Here is a 22,222-nt window from a genome sequence, read left to right as displayed (position 1 = left end):
GAGAACAGATGAACACATCCTGGGCCGACCACTTAATACTGATGAAAGACCAAATAAATAACAAGAACGTTGCCTTCTGCAGGACATGGAGCTGAAAATCTGGGATTTTTTAGTGTGGGGAGACCGGCTTGAATCTGTCCCACTGTGCAAAAACCTCTTTTAAAGTCCCTTAAGACTTCTTCCCATCTGCAGACAGAAGAGAAAGAGGGGAGACTGGTACTTCTTTTCCTAGAATGGCTACGAGTTTTCCTCAAAATGGCCGACGATGGGACGGTATGGCCAGGCTGGGCCGGAGGGCTCATTCCCGCCCGCTGGCAGAGTAGGAGAACTGGGGAAAATGAGGCCTTCGCTCATTGTCCGCTGCATCGACCCCATCCTCGTCGTCTGAAAGACATCAGAGGCAAACGTTAACGTGCCCTAGAAAAAGGTCATGTGACGTCCTGCTGCAGCTGCACGTCTTTGTGTCGTGACTCAGTTCCGTTTATGTCTATATTCGAGTCGTCTCAAGGACCTGCACACAGTAAACAGCACAGGTCAGGTCATTAGGCCAATCAGTAACAAGTTTCCTATATAAGGAACCCAGCAGGTCGCATCGAGTCACTGACTAGTGTCAGAGTCTCTACAGCAATCCTCATACTAAGCATGCATGCAGCGACAGTGGAGAGGAAAACTCCTGTTTAGCAGGAAGAAACCTCCAGAGAATCCTGGCTCAGTATAAGCAGCCATCCTCCACGACTCACTGGGACTATCTCACCTGTCTGTGTCCCCACAGTCTGATGGAAGAGACTTTAGATCTGATTGGACTGATAAGCTAACAGCTAGTTGACCAAGGCCGTTTACAAGGTGGTGTTTGGTACCAGAGGCTGCCGGTACCACAGCTGGTCTCACACAATCACAAAACTATGGAACCAGCTACAACGCTGACGTAACACTTAAGAGGTGAGCTGTGTAATAAGCATAGCCTCAGCCTAGCTGTTAGCCTATCAGTCATGTGGAACAGGAACCTGTGACAGGTTAGGAGGGAACAGTTCTCTAGGACACCAACAACCACAAGAGCATTTACAGACAGGCTCACATTTCTCTGGCGGGGTGATGGTGATGGTCTGTGCTGTGAACTCTTCATCAAAGTAGCGCGTGTCCGTCTCTGAGCTCACCTGGGGCTGGAAGGGCGGGACCAACTGGAACACACAGGCAGGTTTTCTACGTTTATGACCCAGAAACTCACCAACAGCAGCAAATTAGATGGGACTTCATCCCAGCCAGACGGCTCCAGATGAGTAAGGTAACCGATACCAAACACCTCTGACAGCTGCCAGAGGAACCCTGCTCTCACCTTCTTGTCGTAGACATCCTGCCAGTCCACACTGCCAAAGAAACTGTGTCGCATGATCTCCTTCGCGTCATCCGGTCCGCCGCCCAGCCTGTCACCAGACAGAGGGAGGAGGAAGATGTTTGAGTCCGACATGAAGTAAAGTCTCCATCACTGGCACCTGCTTCTGATCCTTAAATAGCTCCTCAGGAGAAACGAGTTTCTGCCCTGAAGCTGCAGCTTCCCCCTTCTGGGACGGGGGGGGGGCTTTCTCCTCAAGAGCAGGACCATGGAGGTCACCTCAGGACATCACTTTTCTTTAGTTTGCTGCGACCAGAAAACAAGCTAATGTGTGTGTGTGTGTATACTTGTCTTTATATGTTTAAGTGGACACATTTTGACTTTAACCAGTAACTTCTGGACATTTAGAATAGAATAGAATAGAACAGAATAGAACAGAATAGAATCGACGTTATTCATCCCACAGTATCACTTGTTACAGCAGCACCAACACTTAAGAGAATAACCAGAAGAGAAAGGTTAACCCTAACCCTAACAAAGGTACATGTATGTACACATAGGCAGTTCCAACACTATGCAGCATGCTGTAAGAGACACACACATACTATGTACATCTGGTACTACACTAGTACTGAACACATACTGAGTACTGCATTGGTGGTATTGTGTACCAGGATAACGCCAGTACCAGTTAAACTGAGGAGGTCTACACTCGTACTGCAGAGGGGATAAATGACCTACGGTAGCGTTCTGTTTTACATCTGGGACGTCTCAGTCTGCCTCTGGAGGAGCTGCCCATGGTCTCCTCAGTGGGAAGCAGTGGGTGGGAGGGTGCTTAAGATGGAGGTCATCTTCCCCAGCATCCTCCTTTCACACGTCTCCTCAGCTGAATCCAGTGGGCGGCTCAGAACCGAGCTAGCTTTGTGAACTAGCTTGTTCAGTCTCTTCCTGTCTCGGTCAGAGCTGTCTGCACCCCAACAGACCATCAGAGTGGATAACAGAGCCAACCACAGAGTGATGGAAGGATTTTAGCAGCAGAATTAACTCCGAAGGATCTCAGCCTCCTCAGGAGGTGGAGGCAGCTTTGGTCCTTCGTGTACAGCATCTGTGTTGTTGGACCAGTTCAGTTTGCTGTTGAGGTGAAGACCCAGGTACTTAAAGGTATCCACCTCCTCAATGTCTGCTCCCTGGATGTTTACTGGTGAGTGAGATGGAGTGTTTCTCTGGAAGTCAGTCACCATTTTCTTTGTCTTACTGGTGTTCAAGTGGAGGTGGTTAAACTCACACCAGTCCACAAAGTCCATGATGACTGACCTGTACTCCAGGTCATTCCCCCAGACACACAGCCGACAATGGCCGAGTCACCAGAGAACTTCTGGAGGTGACAGCTGCTGGTGTTGTAGGTGAAGACTGAGGTGTAGAAGGTGAAGAGAAAGCGTGAGAGCACCGTGCCCTGTGGAGCTCCAGTACTGCACACAACTACCTCAGATGTAGTTGTGCAGCCTCACGTGCTGTGGCCCGTTGGTGAGGTAGTTGATGGTGTATGCAGTCAGATGTTCGTCCACTCCTGCATTCCTCATCTTCTGCTGCAGTAGACACGGTTGGACAGTGTTGAAGGCACTTGAGAAATTGAAGAACGTGATTCTCACAGTGCTCTTTTACATCTCGAGGTGAGTCAGAGCCCGGTGCTGCAGGTGGATGAGCGTGTTCTCTACCCCCATGTTTGGTTTATATGCAGATTGCAGTGGGTCTATTTCCGGGGTCACCACTGAATGTAGGTGGGTGAGGATGAGTCTGCATAGTCTTCATCAGATGGGAGGTCAAGGCGACAGGTCTGTAGTGGTCTGGTTCCCTGGGATGTGATGTTTCGGGAACTGGAACCACACAGGAGGACTTCCACAGGATGGGGACCTGCTCCAGCTGACGGCTCAGGTTGAACATGTGCGTGACCGCTTCACAAATCTGGCCAGCACAGTCTGGGACTGATCCCGTCAGGACCTGCTGCTGCTCTGCTCTTAAGCCGCCTCAGTTCTGTCCTCACCTGGTCCGATGTAACTGAGAGGGGAGTGAGGGAGGGTGTGGTGCTGATGGGGGTTAGTGGAGGGGGGAGAGGCTGATGCATGGTGTGGAATTTGGAGGTGTGATGTGGTTGGCTGGCTCAGTGTGGTTGGGGGCAGGTAGGTGTTGGTGGTACCTGTTGCAGCAGTGGAGGGTGGAGTCTAATCTGTTAAAAAAACAGGTTAAGCTCGTCGGCCCAGTTCTGATACCCTTCAGCAGTCTCGCTGCACCACTCCTCCCACTGTGACCTGTGATGTTCCTGAGGCCTCTCCATGCTCCTCCAGCATCGTCCTGCCCCAGCTGTTTCTCCAGCTTCTTCCTGTAGCCGTCTTTAGCCCGTCTGATCTAATATTTGAGCTCCTTCTGGACCCGTCTGTGCTTCTCTTGTCTCCAGCCATAAAAGCTTTCTTCTTCTTTCCTCTTAATATTAAGCATGATCTGACCCACGGGGAGCATGTAGATATTGAAGAGCAGTGGTCCAAGAACTGAGCCTTGGGGGACCCCACATGTGATGGTGATCAGCTCTGATTTGTGACCACCAATAGAAACAACATAACCCTGCTGTAGTCCTGCTGCAGCCTGGTCAGTGCTGTCAGCTCATCAATCTTACTGAGAGAACAGACATTTCCCATGACCATGGAGGGTAACATTTCCACATTGTGGAGACATCTGGCTGGTCCACACACCGCTAGGCACCCTAAGACGTGGTTTCAGAAGTCTGGTGTGAGTTAACGTTTATGTTAGGATCAGGAATGAACAGCATCTGTTAGGGGAGTCACTAAAATGAATGGAATTCAAGGGAGGGTCCATTCAAGCAATTAAATACGTGTGTGTGTGTGTGTGTGTGTGTGTGTGTGTGTGTGTGTGTGTGTGTGTGTGTGTGTGTACCGTTTGTTGGGGTCTTTGATCAGCAGTCCTGACAGCAGCGACTTGGCGTCTGCTGAAAGCGTTCGTGGGAACTTGATCTCTTCCATCAGGATGAGCTCAAACAGCTTTTCATGATCCTGGTTGTAGAAGGGGAGGCGGCCACACATCATCTCATATGTGACCACACCCAAGCCCCACCAGTCCACTGCCCGCCCGTAGTCGTTGTCTTCCAGAACCTGAGAGAGAGAACAAATCACGTAGCGCAGTGGTGTCAGGTTCACACTGGGCCCAAATGAAAAACTGGGACCAAGTTTCGGGCCAAACTCTATATTTATCCAGAAGTGAGGTACATGTGCACCTTTTCCTTTATATACAGATGTGTGTGGCTGAACACTGAATCTGGTAGGACCCAATTACACACGAGCAAGTACATTATAAATAAAACACATCAGTTGTTACTTATGTCTTTTTTTTACTCTTTATATTCCTTAAAATGTGTATATATTAGGGTTGTCACGGTAACCGGTGTAGCGGTAAACCCCGGTAAAAAAGTTGACAATAATAATAACCATCTTATTTTTTTAAAAAAAAAATCTCGGTGGACTACCGTGGCTGCGGTGTAGGCGCGGTGACCCTTACCAGCCACCGTATCATCTGCTGAAGTTGCCGGCGGCACATGCGCACTTTGCTGTTTACAACCAAAACTTTCTTGAAGCTAAAGCTGAAATAACGGCCAAAGGAGGAGACGGCAGCTCTCAGGAGGACATTTATTATCCCTCAAAGAAGACAAAGTGGGAAGTACGGGCATCTTTTGGATATGTGAAGAATGCCGAGGGACAGTTGATAGAAGACGGCTATCCTGCTTGCAGCACGTGCAGAAAAAGTGTCTGTGAAAGGCAACAACGCTTCAAATCTCATGACACATCTGCGTGACCATCACCCACAACTCTACAGTCAACGCAAGGCAAGCTAACGTTAGCGCTTTAGCTAAAATGCGTGATCCGAGGATTTGGGTTGAGGGAGAATGCAACGAGTCGCTATATAAAGCAGCCGCAGCGCCGCTACCTGCATATAAACCGTGTCGTGGACACCGCCATGTTGAAATGACGCTATGCATTACGGGGCTCCCAGGGGCCGATAAGAGTTGGTCTCTCTCCGAGAATAATTATGAATTTAACAATGATTACTGCCTGATGACATTTTCCCAAATCTGCAAAGCTCACTGGAAGGACACAAACCGAGGACAATATTTTCCTGATATAGGGTTTATTACTCAAGTAAGGGTAAAAAAGTATCTGATTAGAAGTCTACTTGAGTACTGAGTATCATCTGATCTAATATTTTTAAAATGATGACATCAAACAGACAAAATAAGAAGTTATGGGCAAATATTGGTATTTTAAAGACTAAAGGGGGAAAATGTAAACAAATAAACAACATAATTACAAAATAACACATTACTGAGGACAATATTTCCTGACATACAGGGTTTATTTAATTGTGTGAAAATGTAACACGTTTAAAAAAATACTGCGATAATACTGAAAACTGTGGTAATTTTGGTCACAATAACCGTGAGGTTCCATCTTCACACCGTGACGACCCTAATATTTATTCAGCATTTCTGAACGTTTTCTGTGTTCTTGTTGTTTACTGTTTACTCTCCTTCTCTGCTCCTGTGATGAATCTCATTGCTGCTGTGACACCAAGCTTCCCCACTGAGGGCCAATAAAGGCATCTTTTCTAGTCGTCTACCTGTAGCCTTTACAGTTCCTTAATGTTCTATTGTACATATTTCACCTTATTTCAGTAAAACGTTAAGCCTTATTAATATCACACACTGCGTTTACAGTAACATGTACATATAGCCACAGATGATGAGTAGACTTTAACATGTTAGCTACTGGTGATGCTAATATTTCATTTCTACTGGTAACAATGGAATGGTGGCGGATCTAGTCCATTAAGCGCCTCGTGATTTTCATCTTGAGAGGCGCTATAGAAATGATACTTTCTTCTTCTTCTTCATTATGCACATGATGGCAATAATTATATGCTACAACGGCCTGCCATAATCCTGCTGTGGTAAGGCTGGGACGGGCAGCAACAATCTCAGCTAGCCCCCCACCATCTACATGTTTTGTTCCAGCCTCCATCTGATTGTGAACATGCAACCTGTTAGCTTTAGAATTTGCCCACCCGGTCATGGATTGATCCTTGGAGACTTTTTGCCGTTGCTGGTTTCTCTACTTTCCTCCATAACACCAAGATAACCACGTTGTTCACCAGTATGATGTGTGCAGGCTGTGGTGTGCAAATGTAACGTAGCTTTGAATCACCTAAAATGATCTTCTTTAGTATTTGTTTCAGCACAACTTTTAAGAGCCAGACACCAAAAGTCTTTTTATGGTATTTCCTAATTCATTCAGCACTTAGAGGACTTGTGTTATGAACTGGTGCTGTATAAAGGAGCTGAAACGAGTTTGACTGAAACTAAATGGATATGGATTCATTAGCCCTAAGGTGTATGAGGATCTAGTGGGTGCTGACCTCAGGAGCCAGGTATTCAGGTGTTCCACAGAACGTCTTCATGGTGGCCGTGTCGGTGATGCCCTCCTTACACAGACCAAAGTCTGTGATCTTGATGTGGCCATCTTTGTCCAACATTAGGTTCTCAAGCTGGTGGTGGTGGTGGAGGGGGGGACGACAAAAACAAGGTTACCCTTACTTTGACAGTCTGATGCTCGGTCAGCTCGTTCTACAACCCCAGCATAGGCGAACGATGCTGAGGCATAGAGAACACGTACCTTTAGATCCCGGTAGACGATCTTGGCAGAATGTAGGTAGTCTAAAGCAGAAACGATCTCAGCACCATAGAAACGGGTACGGTCTTCAGAAAAGACTCTCTCCCTGGACAAGTGGAAAAATAGCTGCAGAAAAGAGAAAAGATCAGTCAGGTTTCACCCAAACACACCTGGAGTAGGGCAGAGCTGAGCTTACAGCCCACTTCATTATGACCACACATGGAAACGGCTCAAGGGAGAAAAAGGTGGGAACCCCAGAGGGAAACTAGCTGCCCCCCCCCAAGGCTTGAACTACTTCAGTTGTGTGTAATGAATCTAATATATATGTTTATGTATTTAGCAGACGCTTTTGTCACTTACAAGTGATAATTGGCATGTTGCCCTTGAGGCTAACAACAACAACAACAACAACAACAACAACGTGACATCAGTCATGGAGAGGAGGGAACAAGGAGTGAACAGTAGGGAGGGGGGACGGGTGCAGGGAGGGTGCTAGTTTAGAAGATGCTCTCTGAAGAGCAGGGTCTTCAGGAGTTTCTTGAAAATTGAAGAGGAAGCTCCTGTTCTGGTAGTGCTTGGAAGGTCATTCCACATTTGTGGAACGATGCATGAGAAGAGTCTGGATTGTCCTGAGCGTGGTGTAGGCACTGCTAGCAGACCATCCTGTGATGACCGGAGCGGCCGGGCCGAGACGTAAGCCTTTGCAAGAGGATTCAGGTAGATGGGAGCCGTACCATCTCGGACTTTGTATGCTAGTGTTAGCTATTTGAATTTGATGCGTGCTGCTAGCGGTAGCCAGTGGATCTCAATGAACAGAGGGGTGACGTGTGCTCTTTTAGGCTGATTGAAGACCAGACGCGCCGCTGCATTCTGGACCATATGAAGAGGTCTCCCAGTACAGCCTGGAAGACCAGTTAGAAGGGCGTTGCAGTAATGGAGGCGGGAGATGACAGTAGATTGCACCAGGAGCTGGGTGGCATGTTGTGTTAGGTATGGTCTGATCTTTCGTATGTTATACAGCGCAAAGCGGCATGAACGAGCAACAGAGGCAACATGATCTTTAAAGGTCAGGTGTTCATCAATCACAACACCCAGATTTCGAACTGCCTTTGAAGGAGCCAGAGATAAGAAGTCATTTTGGATTGAGATATTGTGCTGTATGGATGGTTTTGCTGGGATGACAAGTAGTTCAGTTTAAGAGAGGTTGAGTTGGAGATGGTGGGATTTCATCCATTTTGATATGTCAGAGAGACAGTTTGATATTTGTGCTGAGACAGTGTGGCCGTCCGGTGGAAATGACAGATAGAGCTGGGTGTCATCTGCATAGCAGTGGTAGGAGAAGCCATGTGATCGAATGAGCTCACCCAGTGAGGTGGTGAATATGGCAAAGAGAAGAGGTCCTAGTACAGAGCCCTGGGGGACTCCTGTGGCAAGATGGTGCACGGTAGAAGATTGTCCAAGCCAAGATACACTGAATGAGGTCCTGTGAGGTACGATTCAAACCAGGCGTGTGCTTTCTCTGTGATGCCCATGCTAGAGAGAGTGGACAAAAGGAAGCCTTGGTTGACAGTGTCACATGCAGCCGATAAGTCGAGGAGGATAAGCACTGAGGATTTGGCAGTTGCTCTAGCTTTTTTTAAGGATTCCGTCACTGCTAACAGAGCAGTTTCAGTGGAGTGGCCCTGTTTGAACCCAGACTGGTAAGGGTCAAGCAGACAGTTTTGTGAGAGGTATTCTGTGATCTGCTTGAAATCCACCCTTTCAATCATTTCGGACAGAAAAGGGAGGAGAGAGATAGGTCGGTAGTTCTCCACATGATTTGGAGGAAGAGATTTTTTTAGCAGCAGTTTAACCTGAGCATCCACAAAAATAAACAATCATGAATAAGAGTCTGAATAAGAGTCTGAATAAGAGTCTGCTTCTAGACGTGCAGAAAGAGAAAGAAGAGAAAAAAATGGGACACAACAATACAACAGGAGCAAGCTATCACTGCGTCAGCATGAAGAAATATTCAATCAGCATTGTTTAACTGAACAATCACATGATAATAAATCATAGTGCATTTAGTGGCAATAACAACACGTAGCTGACGAAGAAAGACATTCACTTGTTTTCAAGATAAGCGACTGCCTTGAACGTGGTTTTAAGGAGAGAGGTCTGATGGTTGATACCGGGGCCACATCCCACATCATCACTGACTTAAAGAAATTCAGATGTTTGGATGACACCTTCCAGCCTGAGAAGCACTTTATGGAGCTCACTGATGGAAAGAGAACAAGTGGCATCGCACTCAAGAGAGGTGAAGCTGTGGTCAACCTACGAGACAGCAAGGGTCGCCTTGTGTCATCGATGCTACAGAGGGCGCTCTGCATCCCAACATTTCCACAGGACATGTCAAGGCTGCGACCACCAACGGTGCTGAGGTCCACTTCAAGTAGGAGAACAGCCAGCTGATTCACAAGGACAGTACCAGGTTTGAAATCAAACAATACGGGTGACTATTATCTGAACACTGTTGATGAGAGTGATAATGATGAAAGTTATGGATGTTATGAAATCCAGACATGTCATAAAATACTTGGGCACTGTAATTATGATGATTTACTTAAATTAGAGAGTGTAACCCGAGGGATGACAATCAAAGGGGAAAGCAATAAAACAGATAACATCTGTGAAGTCTGTATACAAGGAAGGTTTGCTAAGACAAGCAACAGGGAGCCTGATATAAAAGCTTAAGAAGCACTTGAGCTTGTGCATACAGATTTAGCTGGCCCCACAGACCCAGGGGCAAAAGACGGTTTTAAATGCGCATTAGCATTTACTGACGACTATTCAGGTGCAATGTTCGTATATTTTCTAAAAGCCAAAAATGATGCTGCAAAAGCTACGGAGATGTTTATTGCTGATCCTTATGGGAATACCAAATGTATCAGATCTGATAATGGTACAGAATTCACGTCACTTTTAAACAAAAATGCTATTAGACATGAAACGTCAGCACCATCAAAATGGGACAGCTGAGAGGAGCTGGAGGACTTTATCTGAGATGGCGAGGTGTCTGTTATGAGAAAGTGACCCACCTAAAGAACTGTGCACGTATGCAGTAAGGACTGCAGCAGTTATGCAGAATAGATGTCTGAATAGACGAACAGGGCAAACTCCTTACTGCTTGTTGACCTGTCTATTAGTAAACGTAGCACTGGTGCAACTTTGAATCACTATTTTCCCCAGAACTTTATTGAACAAAAGTAAGTTACGTGTAAGAAAAATTTATGGTGATGATGATGATGATGATGATGATGGTAAAACTAAGAAGACTAAACTCTACAAGTGGATGAAAAGTCCCCACCATCCAGTTTATTCTGCATCCTGCAGCGCTACGGACCAGAACCACTGCAGACACGAGTCACATTACTGCTGGCGCAGGATGTATGGCAAGCCGTTGTAGTATATAAATCACAAACGCTTCTAGCTTTGAACATAATTTAAACTGGATTATTGCCAACCCGTACATAACAGACATGCCACCGTTACATATTTAGCAGCAGAAATTACATGTTATTAGCATTTCCAACACACATGCATGTTAATGAAATGCATTATATTTTACTGGATATACTTATGTGTTATTTAGACTAAGATGAGTGTTATTAATACAACCTAAAATGTTACTGAAATGTAGGTCAAATATATAAAATATTTAACTATAAATATCAGATGGAAAAAGGAACTAAACACCAATCTGATGCCTTGATGCAACCTGCTGGGTTCCTTATACAGGAAACTTTATTTCTGATTGGCTTAATGAACTGACCTGTATTGTATTATGTGAAGTGCCTTGAGACTACGCTCGTCGTGATTTGGCGCTATATAAATAAACTTGAATGCATATTGAGTCTTTTATGATAAAAGTCTGTTATTTCAGCCTGATAATTTTGTTGTTTTATTTCATATTTTTTAGCAGCAAGCCAGTTTTGCTTCACTTGAAATGTTGTCCAATGGCATATTCTATTCCATTCCAACAGAAGCTTAGATTAGAACATTTAACGAAAAAATATTTTGTCGTTCAAAAGGTGAGGCAGTTGAATACACATAGTATGCATGTGCTGGCACATGGACAGGATGGTACCACCTCTGCCTCAATTTGAGCCCAGAAAAACCCTACTATGTGATGGAACCGATCAAAGGAGCCCAGAGAGATTGATCTGAAGTGGAAGCAGAGGCTATATCAAGTGCAATATGATCTAACAAAAGATTTCTATACTGGTTAATGCAGAGAGTTTCTCTATTTTTCCAATTCAAGAGGATAGTTTTCTTAGCGATGCATATGGCAGTCAGAACCACGTGAACCACAGATGTTTCAATCGGGACATCGTCCAAGTTTCCCAGTAAACAAAGAGAGGGGGAAGTTGGGATATGACATTCAGACACTTTGACAGATCCTCACATACTCTACCCCAAAATTCCTGGACAGGTGGACAGGACCACAGTGCATGAATGTAATTGTCAGGAATGTTGTTTGTGCAGTGTGTACAGGTGTCAGACGACACAAACCCCACCTTGAACATCCGATGACCTGTATAGTGTACTCTGTGTAGAATTTTGTACTGAATTAATTGTAAATTGGGGTGTCTGATCATTTTAAAAGTTTTTAAACAAGTTTGGGACCAGAAGTTCTGGTCAAAGCTGACTGATAGATCCACCTCCCAGTTTTCAATAGGGATTACTATTCTATCATCTATTTTGGACAGTGTCTTATATACTTTAGACAGTAGTTTGGGGGGTTGAGATTATAAAAGTCTAATACCCTTGGTGGTGTTTGTAATTCTATTTTATTGAGCTTAAATTTTTGTTTGACTACAGATTTAATTTGGTGGTATTCTAAAAAGCTATTCTTATCCATTCCAGATTGGGAGACTATTTGATTAAATGGGATGAAGTCCAATCCTTCATATATGTGTTCCAGGTATAGGATTCCTTTATTTTTCCAGTCCGGAAGGTTCATCATTTTATTATTTTGCAAAATGTCAGGATTATCCCAGATAGGTGTGCGTCTGCATGGTACTAGTGAAGACTCGGTCATTTTAAGATACTCCCACCATGCTGTCAGAGAGGTGCTGATACTAATACTTTTGAAGCCTTCATGTTTTCTTATGCTTGAGCTAATAAATGGTAAGTCTGAAAGCTCTATCGTATTGCAAAGTGTCTGTTTGCAGCAAGCAAAACAATCTCATTGACTCATGGTTTTAATTTTCACCGCTAGAAAGTTGAGCAGCTCATCTTCCGCTATAACTTTATCATTAGTCTTATAAACCTCAGGTTTCAACCGTGGTCGTTTAAACTCCATATTCTTTGCGATCAGGTGCTCCTCACATGAACCTGAGTGACCCACACCCGTATGCGCCAAAGCCGCCATCTTGGAATGACCACACAATGCGTAATTAGTTCCTACACATGATATACGCACAGATCTGTTCGTAAATACGGTTGATAAACAAGGCCCCGGACTTATGTTCACACAAAACCTAAAACAGCGTTTCCCCGTTAGAAAATAAGCACGTTCTAGGTATCACAATGCGTATTTAAAGTTCACGGACATCATATGTGAAATCCATGGTACACAACAAGCAGAATGAGAAAATAGCTTTTTTAGTCCCATTGATATTTTCCTCTCTGTCTTACAGTTTGTTGGTCCTCAACCTCTCAGAATCCCAATAATGGACGTTAATCTATCCCAATCCGTGCCGATTCGTCCACTCTCTCCTTGATGGCATCCATCTTTTGTGCCAAAGAATGAATCTCGGCCAAAGTTCCAAGCTTACGATTCATCTGAACAATTATGTGAGTCTGTGAATTCACAGCGCGGTGCAAACCATCTCTGAGCTCCGGGAGCAGGCCAGTATTCCTCGACAACTCGTTACTTTTCCGGTAAGTCAGGTAGCCTCCAAGGCCAATGAGCAGGAAGCCTGACACCAACACACGAATATCCACACGTCTTCAGAGTCATCCACAGACAGCTGAGAAGGACAGATCAAGTTCCACTGTTTCCAGGAGTCCATGATGTGTCCAACTGGGTCTGTCCCGGCGGGACATCCGGGAGCCCCTTCTCCCGTTCTCATTGTTGAAAAAATTGTATTAATTGCGTTGAGAGACCAGCTGACCAGGTCCATTTAAATGTATTTCAGTTTCCAGAAACATGCAGAAGCAGCCGTGCACCCAGCACACAGACAGACAAAGGCCTTGAGGATAAGATATGGAGGAGAGGAGGAAAGCGTCTGCACCCGCCAGGAGCCAGAAGAAGAATCCGCCATCCTTTTGAAAATACCACGCTGTATTCTGGGAAATTTTTGACCAAGGCCAGGCTACAAGACAGCTCCCGTGTATCGTTGCTTGGCTAGCTAAACGGCTAACAAACGGAGGACAGACGCCCCTGCAGCACATCTACATTAGAACACGCCTTGGTGGTTTCTGATGACTTACCTCCTGCTCTGCTGAGTTGTTAGTTTAGGACATTGTTTTGTTCAAAGCATTAACAGATCTGTCAGATTTATATTATGTGTGTCATCCCCCCCCCAGTGCTGGCTCCCAGCTCACGCACATTACATTACACCCCCAGCCCCCCACGCTCAGACATCGTCAGCAGATACATCATGACTCTGGTTTAGAACCACATCTGGGTTCGACCTGGACCAGGACCGCTGCAGCCTGAGTCCAATAGTTCCTTTCAGCTCTCCCGACTGGTTAGTGGGATTATTTTGTAGAAAGCATGAACGAATAAGTGGAGATTGCGGTTCATAGGAACATATTTCACCGTCGGACATCATGTTGATGATGTGTGATCGAAAAAGAAACCCAAATCACAGTAACACCTTTAAAATGGTCCAATCAGCAGCCCAGCCAGCTACATCAGCTCGTTCACACCCAGACTCAGCTCCAGCGATTTAGGAGTTTAACATGGCTACTGGTAAAATGAGTTACTATTACTGTTACTACTGCTATTACTATCATGAATAACACATAAACAGCAGTGAAACCTCCCAGCGACCTCTCACCTCTCCTCCGTTGACGTACTCCATGACGAAGCAGAGTCGATCCTTGGTCTGGAATGAGTACTTCAGAGACTGAGACACAACATGAAGGTCACTACAGATCCACACAGCATCAACCAGATGTAATCTACAGTCAGACTTACAGTTAGAAAAGGGTGCCGCGTGTTTTTTAATACCCTGCTTTCTGTGAGTGTGTGAGCAACTTCATCCTGAGGAAATGAGATGAAAGAGGTGATTGGTTAGAGAAAAGGAGCATCAGCAGAGCGCCACCTGCTGGTTACACAAACAGCAACAAGACCTGAACACAAGTCAAAGCTGAGTCTGATAATCCCGACCTTGGCGATAATGACTTCTTTCTTCAGGATCTTCATGGCGTAGTAGGTGCCGCTAGCCTTTTCCCTCACCAGAATTACCTTTCCAAAGGTGCCTTTGCCAAGAAGCTTCAGATAGTCAAAGTCATTCATTGTCTGAGTAAAATACATGAAAGAAACAGCAATTAGTTTTACCAAATTTAACACATTTTCCATCAGCAGCTGTCTAAAACAGCCCTAACACCCCACTGGTACCTTTCGTTTGTAGTGGCTGATGGAGGTGTCCATCTCCTCCTCGTTGACATTCTCAATCTGAGACGTGGGGCTGCACAGGATGCCTTCCTCCTCCTGCTTAGCTAGAGACTCTGCTACCATCTGGATGGCCTCGGCCCACTCGTCCCTGAAGGCAACAGTACAGGACTACAGACCAGCAGACCAAACTGTCCTTCTGACAGTCGGACCGAGCCAAAGCGGCCCCTACAACCCCACACATGGATAAACATCACAGAAAACATTGTCTCTTGTTTTTAATATTACTCTCTTTTCAATGCCAAGCAGCGTCCACCATCATTGTTTTATTTTGAAAATGTTTAAGACAACGGTGCATGTAACAGTTGGGAGGTTTTATGACATCATCAGTGAATATTTAGATTTTAGTATTTTTGAGGAAGTTTATAGATGTAATGAATTTTTGAATTTGTCCGTTTTTCTACTTTTGCCTAAACAAACTTTATTGTTACACAAGTGTTTGAGTTCAGAGTGATGATGCACCCTAACCCCTTCACAAGTTCAGCGGCCCCTCGTTCATTAAGATTAACCGCAACAGGCAGAATCCACAAAGTAGTCCGCTTCATTTTTTACTACTAGTACAGATGTTTGTAGCGTACGCGACTACTGGGATCTCACACGCACACACACACACACGCACACGCACACGCACACGCACGCACGCACGCACGCACACACACACACACACACACACACACACACACACACACACACACACACACACACACACTGACTTCAGTGATCCAGTCTGGCATCGTCACGCGCCTCCTCCTGTATTTAGACACGCCGGAGCACAGATCACTAACGTGCTCCTGCTGGCACGGTTGCTCTCCTCTCCCCGGGAGATGGGCTCGTCCCAGAGCATGGGACATTAAGGCTGCAAACCCCTCGCTATCCACTTTATACTTTACAGGCATTTACATTTTCACACTTTTCATTTTTTAAACGTTCTCAAAGTTCAAACCGTTTTCCTCGTAACACAGAACACAAAGTGGGTGTGTCCACGGGAACGTCACTGGACACAGCTGGATCATCCGGAGGAGGCGCAGGAGGAGAGGTTCTGAAAGTATGCGAGGAGCTTTCAGAACTTTTGAAGGAGGAGCTGAGATTGATCCGATGAGACGGTGATGAACTGCCCTAAGAGTGAAGCTACAACAGTGGAAAGCTGGCCTGACGCAGGGTATGAATAAAACCAGGCTGTCAATGTGTGTGTGTGTGTGTGTTATTTGCACGTGCAACCCTTTGGTAGCTGAGATAGCTACAGTGGTGGCCCGTATGAGGAGCTCATGCACATCATCTGGTGTAACGGAATGTGGAAGGCTCAAACACACTCCCCCCCCCCCCCGGTCAACAGGCCCAGCCAGTGACTGCCCTGGGGCAAGTGATGGCGGACATTGCTCAGCTTCATCGTGAGTCACATGAGCGGTGTTTCCGGCAGATGGAGCTGCTGCAGGCCCAAGTCGAGCAACAGACGGCCATACTACAACATCTGGCCACCCGGTTCAGATCTGCCAGTCAAGAGGCCTCACCGGGACCCCCGCCATCACGCTCCAATGGATGACGTTGGCAAATGACCAAAGCATTCCAGGATGTGTTCGAGCTCACCGCCACCACCTGCCAGTGGCAGAGCAGGGAGTGGAGGATCCGGCTTCTCCCACTGCTAACCAGGGAGGCATAAGTGGCAGCGATGGCGCTCCCACCAAGTGGCCGAGGCTTCAATGACCTGAAGAGGGCAGTGCTGGACTGGCTGGGTGTACGCCTGAGGACTATTGACGTAAGTTCTGCACGCTCATAATGGGACAGGTAGATCAACCCTTCGCTTTTGCTAAACAGTTGTGAGATGCAGCTGGGCGCTGGCTTTGCCTGGGATCATCGGACGACTAGCAAGCTATGGTGGAGAAGATCAAGTTGGAGCAGTTTGTGGAGCGTCTACCACCGGGGACTGAGGAGAGCGTAAAATGCCACAGGCCCGGTGACCTCTAGCTGGCGATCACCTTGGCTGAGGACCACCTGGCGGTTCGACACTCTCGCCGAGTATCGGAGCTCCGGGAAGCCCCCTCCCACCAACTGACTCCAGCGCCTCAGAGGAACCGGCCAGCAGAGGCAACAGCAGGCAGTGGGTTGCTGCCGCCTCCGGTTCCCAGTCCCAGGACGGATGTTGCCGCACCACCCCACTGCTGGAAGTGCAGGGCCTCCGGCCACGTATGACGACCAGGTAGCCAAGATGACCAGACAAGTCCAGACCAAACTGAAGGACTCCTTTCTAGTGGATGTAAGGTTGGGGGGGGGGGGGGGGGCACACCATGTGCTAGTGGATTTGGGATACTCGCAGCACAAGAACAAGAACAAGAACAAGAACAAGAACAAGAACAAGAAGAAGAAGAAGAAGAAGAAGAAGAAGAAAGTATCATTTTTAAAGCGCCGCTCAAGATAAAAATCACGAGGAGCTTCACAAAAACAAAAGATGTAAAAATATTAAAGTGTTTAGAAATTCTGAGGCTATGGGGAACGAATCAGGGGTGTTAATTAAATGCATTCATGGTGATGTGCAAGAGTATCCCGCTCTCCAGCTGGACATTTACTTTTAAGGGCCAAAAGCATACGATTTGGGCTGCGGCTAGCTCCCGCCTGTCGCAACACCCGATCTTGGGTACTGATTGGCCCGAGTTCAAAGGGTTGGTGGAACAATGTGTGGGGATGCATTTACGACCATTGGTCAGTTGTAAGGTGAGGAGGGTGTTCAATGGTGATGGAAGGTTATGCGGCACTGCTCCAGGTGGTGGAGGAGCAGCGGGACGCCCGGTAGGAGCTCCAGTCGTTGCCCCATTTCAACACACTGAGAATTTCCTACTGGAACAGTCTCGTAATGATACTCTACACTCAGCCTTCTACCAGGTAATGCCATTGATGGTCATAAGGTGTGCCCTGACTCCCCTCTCTCCTATGCCTATTTTGCATTGATTAGGGAAAGACTTTGAAGGGTGAGTCGTGACACCCAAAGAGACACAGAAATTACCCATTTGCTGGTGCCTAAAAGCTGTTGGGAATTGGTTTTCCAGGCGGCGGCTCATTACAACACCATGGCCGGACACTTGGGACATTAAAAAACTATTTCTCAAGTGATGGATCTTTTCTACTGGCCGGGCATCCACCGTTGGTGTGCGGCCTACTCGGAATGCCAATTGGTAAATCTTTGGGCCACCCCGCCGGCGCCGCTGCGGCCTCTCTCGTTGATGGAGGTCCTGTTTGAAGTCCTCAGAATGGATATAATCGGTCCAATTCCCATAAGTGCATGGGGATATCGGTTTGCTCTAGTACTAGTGTACTACACATCTCAGCATCCTGAAGCCGTGCCACTGCGTAGCATCGCTGCTAAAACTGTGGCACGGGCACTGTTTCAGGTTATCTTCCGGGATGGGATCCCAAAAGAGATCCTAACTGACATGGCACTATGTTCTTGTCTCGCACACTTCTGGAACTGTATGTATTATTAGGGGTCACGTCGGTGTGAACTAGTGTCTACCACCCGCAGACTGATGGGCTGGTGGAGCGGTTCAACTGTACTCTTAAGACTATGATCCGGATGTACTGTTATTTGCAGTCTGGGAAGTACCCCAGGCCTCCACGGGGTGTCCCCCTTTTGAGCAGCTATATGGAAAGGTCTCCGAGGAGTACTAGACCTTATTAACCCTCCCACTGTCCTAATGGGTGTGACCCCACGAGGAAAGTTGACCATTGAGCAGGGTTGATGGTTTATCCCTTGGGTCCATGTGGCAGGGGTGAGGAGTGAGCCCCGATCAGGAAACGGCCGGCAGCGAATGAGTTACAAAGCACACTAAACTGCGAGTCTGGAAGCGGTGAACGGCATTATAGCGAGGGACCACTGAACTCTTACAGGTGTGAGAACATTTGGATGATGGTTACATTTTTTATGAATGTCTACATTTAGGTTTGTTTACATGGAAATGACTAAATAGTTGAAAACCACATTGAACACAATAAGATGCTTGTTGATCAGAGCTCTGTTCTGAAGACCTGCTGTTGGTCCTCAGGTCAGCGCTGAAGACGAGGCAACACCAAAACTCTGGAACCAGACTCCATTACACGTTAGGCAGTCCTCCTCTGCAGCTGTGTTTAAATCAAAGCTGAAGACGTGTTTTATGATCTGTGGGGTGGCGATAGTCTTTTACTGTTATTCGGTTTTATTGACTTAGCTTCTTGTATTGATGTTATGTTTGTCTGCTCAGCACTTCACTGGCAGGTTTATGTCTTTGAACTGCTATTTAAATAAAACTGGAGTTGAGTGGAGAGTGACACCTGTTGATAACTGCTGGTGGAGCTAGTTATTATTATAGATTTATACCTATTAGAAGGCATTAAGTTAATATAATAAAACCAGATCGATATGTGTGACGTGAGAAAGCAGCTGAGGCTCACCTCTCATCAGGAGAGTCCACATGAAAGGTCCTCTCGATGACGGTGGTCCACTGTAGACAGCGAATGATGAAGGTGTTGGGTTTGGGCCGTTCGGTCTTCATCAGCTGGCATTCTGTAGGGTCCACAGAGACAAGCTGTGTTAGATTACAGCTGATGGAGTACGGTGTCTGGGACGGATGCTCAGCTCATACTTGCTACAGAGAAGTTGTTGAGAGGATAAGCCAGGTCTGAATCCTGCGGTTTGTCCTTGTAGCCGATGAAAGAGCCGTCTGTCTTCAGCAGAAAGTAACGCGGTCGCCAGTTCTTGATGTACTCACCTGCAGGGAGGGAGGGACACAGGTCAACAGGTCACCTCCTGACATCTACATGTGTGGTAAGAAACTCAGCCATTATGGTCTGAGACATAAGCTATGGCGATAGCATCACATGACAGGATGTTACAATCACACACACGCACACACACACGCCCGGAGAACATGACCTGTTGCGTAAAGGGCCTCTCCTGTTTTGAGTCTTCACAGCTCCAGTCTCTTTTGGTTTGGTTCTCCTCTCCCCTACCTTCTACAGCTGTTTCCAGAGCACACAGCACACGATGCTGAGGGAAGCCAAGTTACAGTGCATCCGGAACGTCTTCATACAGTTGGGCAAAAAAGTGTTTAGTCAGCCACCGATTGTGCAAGTTCTCCCACTTAAAATGATGACAGAGGTCAGTAATTTACATCATAGGTACACTTCAACTGTGAGAGACAGAATGTGAAAAAAAATCCATGAGTTCACATGGCAGGATTTTTAAAGAATTTATTTGTAAATCAGGGTGGAAAATAAGTATTTGGTCAATAACAAAAATTCAACTCAATACTTTGTAACATAACCTTTGTTGGCAATAACAGAGGTCAAACGATTACTATAGGTCTTTACCAGGTTTGCACACACAGCAGCTGGTATTTTGGCCCATTCCTCCATGCAGATCTTCTCGAGAGCAGTGATGTTTTGGGGCTGTCGCCGAGCAACACGGACTTTCAACTCCCTCCACAGATTTTCTATGGGGTTGAGGTCTGGAGACTGGCTAGGCCACTCCAGAACTTTCAAATGCTTCTTATGGAGCCACTCCTTTGTTGCCCGGGTGGTGTGTTTGGGATCATTTTCGTGTTGGAAGACCCAGCCACGTTTCATCTTCAAAGCTCTCACTGATGGAAGGAGGTTTTGGCTCAGAATCTCACGATACATGGCCCCATTCATTCTGTCCTTAACACGGATCAGTCGTCCTGTCCCCTTAGCAGAAAAACAGCCCCAAAGCATGATGTTCCCACCCCCATGCTTCACAGTAGGTATGGTGTTCTTGGGATGCAACTCAGTATTCTTCCTCCTCCAAACACGACGAGTTGAGTTTATACCAAAAAGTTCTACTTTGGTTTCATCTGACCACATGACAATCTCCCAATCCTCTGCTGTATCATCCATGTGCTCTCTGGCAAACTTCAGACGGGCCTGGACATGCACTGGCTTCAGCAGCGGAACGCGTCTGGCACTGCAGGATTTGATTCCCTGCCGTTGTAGTGTGTTACTGATGGTGACCTTTGTTACTGTGGTCCCAGCTCTCTGCAGGCCATTCACCAGGTCCCCCCGAGTGGTTCTGGGATTCTTGCTCACCGTTCTCATGATCATTTTGACCCCACGGGATGAGATCTTGCGTGGAGCCCCAGATCGAGGGAGATTGTCAGTGGTCTTGTATGTCTTCCATTTTCTGATAATTGCTCCCACAGTTGATTTTTTCACACCAAGCTGCTTGCCTATTGTAGATCCACTCTTCCCAGTCTGGTGCAGGTCTACAATTCTTTTCCTGGTGTCCTTCGAAAGCTCTTTGGTCTTGGCCATAGTGGAGTTTGGAGTCTGACTGTTTGAGGCTGTGGACAGGTGTCTTTTATACAGATAATGAGTTCAAACAGGTGCCATTAATACAGGTAACGAGTGGAGGACAGAAAAGCTTCTTAAAGAAGACGTTACAGGTCTGTGAGAGCCAGAGATTTTCCTTGTTTGAAGTGACCAAATACTTATTTTCCACCCTGATTTACAAATAAATTCTTTAAAAATCCTGACATGTGAATTCATGGATTTTTTTTCACATTCTGTCTCTCACAGTTGAAGTGTACCTATGATGTAAATTACTGACCTCTGTCATCATTTTAAGTGGGAGAACTTGCACAATCGGTGGCTGACTAAATACTTTTTTGCCCCACTGTACATATACACATATATATATACATATATACATATACATATACATACATATATACATATACACATAAATATATATATATATATATATTAGGGATGCACCGATGGATCGGCATTTGATCGTAATCGGCCGATGGCGCCCCTATCGGTTTTGATCGGAGTTTTCAAAATAGATCAAAGCTGACCGATCAGGTAGGGTTGTCACGGTAACCGGTGTAGCGCTAAACCCCGGTAAAAAAAAAAGTTGACAATAATAATAACCATCTTGTTTTTAAAAAAAACTATATTATCTTGGTGGATTATTGTGGCTGCGGTGGAGGCGCAGTGACCCTTACCAGCCACCGTATCATCTGACACCGGCGGCAAATGCGCACTTTGTTCTTTACAACCAAAACTTTCTTGAAGCTAAAGCTGAAATAATGGTCAAAGGAGGAGACGGCAGCGCTCAGGACATTTATTATCCCTCAAAGAAGACAAAGTCGGAAGGACAGGCATATTTTAGATATTTTAAGAATGCCGAGGGAGTTTATAGAAGACGGGCGGCTATCCTGTTTGCAGCACGTGCAGAAAAAGTGTCTGTGAAAGGCAACAACGCTTCAAATCTCATGACACATCTGCGTGACCATCACCCACAACTCTACAGTCAACGCAAGGCAAGCTAACGTTAGCGTTTTAGCTAAAATGCGTGATCCGAGGATTTGGGTTGAGGGAGAATGCAACGAGTCGCTATATAAAGCAGCCGCAGCGCCGCTACCTGCATATAAATCGTGTCGCGGACACCGCCATGTTGAAATGACGCTATGCATTACGGGGCTCCCAGGGGCAGATAAGAGTTGGTCTCTC

At 46.2% G+C, this 22,222-nt stretch overlaps 1 protein-coding gene across 1 annotated transcript in view; it reads right to left on the bottom strand.

Annotated features, from left to right (window-relative positions):
- Nucleotides 1-154: 154 nt before the first annotated feature.
- Nucleotides 155-22,222, bottom strand: part of akt3b (v-akt murine thymoma viral oncogene homolog 3b) — a 25,311-nt gene continuing 3,243 nt past the window's right edge. The window contains exons 2-13 of the mRNA XM_054734418.2: nt 19,336-19,461; nt 19,145-19,256; nt 14,675-14,819; nt 14,444-14,575; nt 14,252-14,317; nt 14,112-14,180; nt 7,063-7,185; nt 6,806-6,934; nt 4,277-4,491; nt 1,334-1,421; nt 1,076-1,178; nt 155-384 (exon numbers count right to left, since the gene is read on the bottom strand). Of these exons, the coding sequence (XP_054590393.1) occupies nt 299-384; nt 1,076-1,178; nt 1,334-1,421; nt 4,277-4,491; nt 6,806-6,934; nt 7,063-7,185; nt 14,112-14,180; nt 14,252-14,317; nt 14,444-14,575; nt 14,675-14,819; nt 19,145-19,256; nt 19,336-19,461 (1,394 nt within the window). The 3' untranslated portion in view covers nt 155-298. The remainder of the gene's footprint in view (nt 385-1,075; nt 1,179-1,333; nt 1,422-4,276; nt 4,492-6,805; nt 6,935-7,062; nt 7,186-14,111; nt 14,181-14,251; nt 14,318-14,443; nt 14,576-14,674; nt 14,820-19,144; nt 19,257-19,335; nt 19,462-22,222) is intronic.

The sequence above is a fragment of the Nothobranchius furzeri genome, chromosome 7 (assembly GCF_043380555.1).
Source record: "Nothobranchius furzeri strain GRZ-AD chromosome 7, NfurGRZ-RIMD1, whole genome shotgun sequence".
In the NCBI taxonomy this organism is placed as follows: Eukaryota; Metazoa; Chordata; class Actinopteri; order Cyprinodontiformes; family Nothobranchiidae; genus Nothobranchius; species Nothobranchius furzeri.
Note: the sequence above shows the minus strand (reverse complement) of the source record. Positions and strands in the feature narration are given on the sequence as shown.